Here is a 2,695-nt window from a genome sequence, read left to right on the forward strand (position 1 = left end):
AGAGCGGTTGGAACAGGGCTGGGGTGGTCAAGTCTTTTTGTCTCAGTTAAAAGCTGGAGTGCTACACTGGAGTGTAACACTGATGAAATACAAGTGTAGATAAAGTTTTCTTCCCAAAATGTTTGGAGTTAATTTAAAGGAGGCCAGAGTGACATTAGTCAACTGTTTACAGAAAACAGAATTACTAATGTCCCACTCAGAGAGCCCATAAATATGGTGATAAATCAGCACCAACAGCAGTTGTACAGCCCATAGGAGCTCGTGGCACATGTTGAGCAAATATCTTTCAACACTGTCGCTGCCATTATTACATTGTTTAATGTGTTTTGGTTTCCACTGCTTTTGAGAATATGTTAATAAAAGCTGCAGTCAATTCATATCTGATAAACGTGTGCTAACATCAAGCTAAAGGAAATGCTCATATATGGGTCACAAATGTTCCACAACAGGCCTGAATAAACAAAAGAACCTCCCGCATAATGAAGGCTTTAAATTAAAGGAACACTGCATGTAATCCATTAGTGCAAAAATAATTAAGATGAAAAAAAAACCCATCTTGATATGAGAACATCTATTAAAGGTAGATTCTCCTCAATTTATTTGGAAAAAAAAAAAACACTTTAATATTAAATTTCTCTGAAGACGGGGCCGGGGTGTTTGGTAGGATTTAGTTAGTAACTAAAGTTTAAAGTTTTAGTATTTAGTCTTTTTTGTCACCAATTTGTTACTTACAAAAACTACCATTCACACTGCTCCGTTTGTGCACCTGTATATGAATAATACACACTGGTGGGGTTGGCTCCCCATGAATAATAGAACAGTCGGTAAGAGAAAAACAGAAGGCTGGAAACTCACACACTCTTCTTGTCTGTAGTTAAGTAATGAAAGCACACACTGAGACTCTTTATGTTATTGGATATTACTTTGTAACATCGTTTTTTCATATAACCATGAAGGATTACTTTGTTCAGGTGTGAAAACTTTAGTTTTCACTCTAACTGCAACTTCAATTTCAGGGAGGATGCTGAAGCTCCAAAGGCCAAACTGGTGAAGCCCAACTCCCTCTCCTCGTCCCGCTCCAACAGCTCACGCTCAGGCACCTCCTCCACTCAGTCTATGGTTCACAACATGGGACCCCGGGTCCAAAGAAGTGGCGTTCCGGCAGTGGCGGCCCTCAAGGAAGACTGCCAAGCCTCGACTTATCCTCAGTCTCCACCTGCCTACACTCAGACAGTCCCCAAGACTCCTGAACCGCGTCCTACTCCAGCCATTACTTCCAACTCCAAGCCCAGCCCTCCGCCCAAACTTAGCCCAGCAAACCTGCAGCGCATGGGGGCCACGCCTGTTATGATCCCTGCCCAAACCAAGGCTTTCCAGACTGTGTAGGAGAGACGCTGTTAAAACTTTAATTCCACAGAAGAAAAGACAAACGCAGCCTCAGGACATTGCAACCACCAGAATCCCAATTTCAAATCCTCTTCTATAATAACCGTAGTTTTCGTTTCTCCGTGCTCACAGTCTACACCAAATAAACTCACTGAATGAAAGGCTTGGTCTGCCACGTGTAGACACCTCTGAGCAAAGCAGTGGATTCAAAAGGACAAATTGGTGCAGAATGTGAAGCAGCTGGTTAATACTTAATGGAGACGACGGAGCGAGTGATTCACATACAGTACACAGAGTAAAATGTAAAAATGGAGGACCCTTAGTTTTCCATGGTACAATCAAATAATCTAGAACTCCTTCTTACCACAAAAACAACCTTCACTCTTGATATCAAACCAACACCTGTGGCTGAACTGGTGAAAACCTGACTGGAGGTTATCTCAGAAGGAGGAAAGTAGGATAATTACAAGACTATGCAGACACATCACGGGTCCATCAGCACTGACGTCACATGCTGAACACCTACAGTGTGTCTCTTCTTCGACACGTTCACGTGGAGATGTCGTGCAAAAGTTCCTATTTTCGGTCATGCAGAAGCGGACTCGTCGTGGACATTTTATTTTTGGGAAGCTCTGCGGTGCTCAGTGTGCAGAAATATTATATAATCATTCACGTTATCAATGGGGACGTCAGAGACTGTGACACCGTCAAACCCAAACGCAGGCCCCTCCTCACCGTGACGTACAGTTCTGTCAGTTTGGTAGTGGAGTTTTCTCGTGGGGAATATATCGTCGACAGCCGCATTAGAGAATATGATTTTCAATCTTCAGCAGTTTGAATTTGTTCCGGGAGCAGAAGAGGAGCTCGTGAAATCGTGTTTACTCTCATATGGGCTTTAAGTCAAACTTCTGCTTCTACAGTCTTATACATCTGCCCTTAAAACAACCTTAGTGCCATATGTACAGTAAGGAGTAGGATTACAATACTGGTGTATTCCAATTATTTTTCATGTTATCTGAAATGCATTTACTGTTGAATTTATATAATTTTTCTTTTTTCAATGGATCATAGTGCAAATATTGAATCTTCATATCTTGATGAGTGGCTAAAATAGTCCAAAAATACAGGAACTCAGTCTCTACGGCGGGACATTGGAAATAGTCACAGAAATTCTACCTGTGTTTAAGATGACAACGTTAGCTATTAGGAGGCCTTCACTACAGACTACCTACACTACAACATGGTCTCCAAGAAAACCACTGGTACTTTACATTTCTGCAAATCAATGGCGACTGCTGCATAACCTCAT

The 2,695-nt window shown here is 41.9% G+C and overlaps 1 protein-coding gene and 1 long non-coding RNA gene across 2 annotated transcripts in view; one reads left to right on the forward strand and one right to left on the reverse strand.

Annotated features, from left to right (window-relative positions):
- The window catches only part of LOC103395028 (CXADR-like membrane protein), a 51,199-nt gene extending 48,514 nt beyond the window's left edge, over positions 1-2,685 (forward strand). The window contains exon 7 of the mRNA XM_008332561.3: positions 1,017-2,685. Coding sequence (XP_008330783.1) covers positions 1,017-1,386 — 370 coding nt within the window. The 3' untranslated portion in view covers positions 1,387-2,685. The remainder of the gene's footprint in view (positions 1-1,016) is intronic.
- Positions 1-2,695, reverse strand: part of LOC103395027 (uncharacterized) — an 8,666-nt gene that overhangs the window by 1,382 nt on the left and 4,589 nt on the right. The window lies entirely within an intron of this gene.

Source organism: Cynoglossus semilaevis, chromosome 19, assembly GCF_000523025.1.
Source record: "Cynoglossus semilaevis isolate Cse_v1.0 chromosome 19, Cse_v1.0, whole genome shotgun sequence".
In the NCBI taxonomy this organism is placed as follows: Eukaryota; Metazoa; Chordata; class Actinopteri; order Pleuronectiformes; family Cynoglossidae; genus Cynoglossus; species Cynoglossus semilaevis.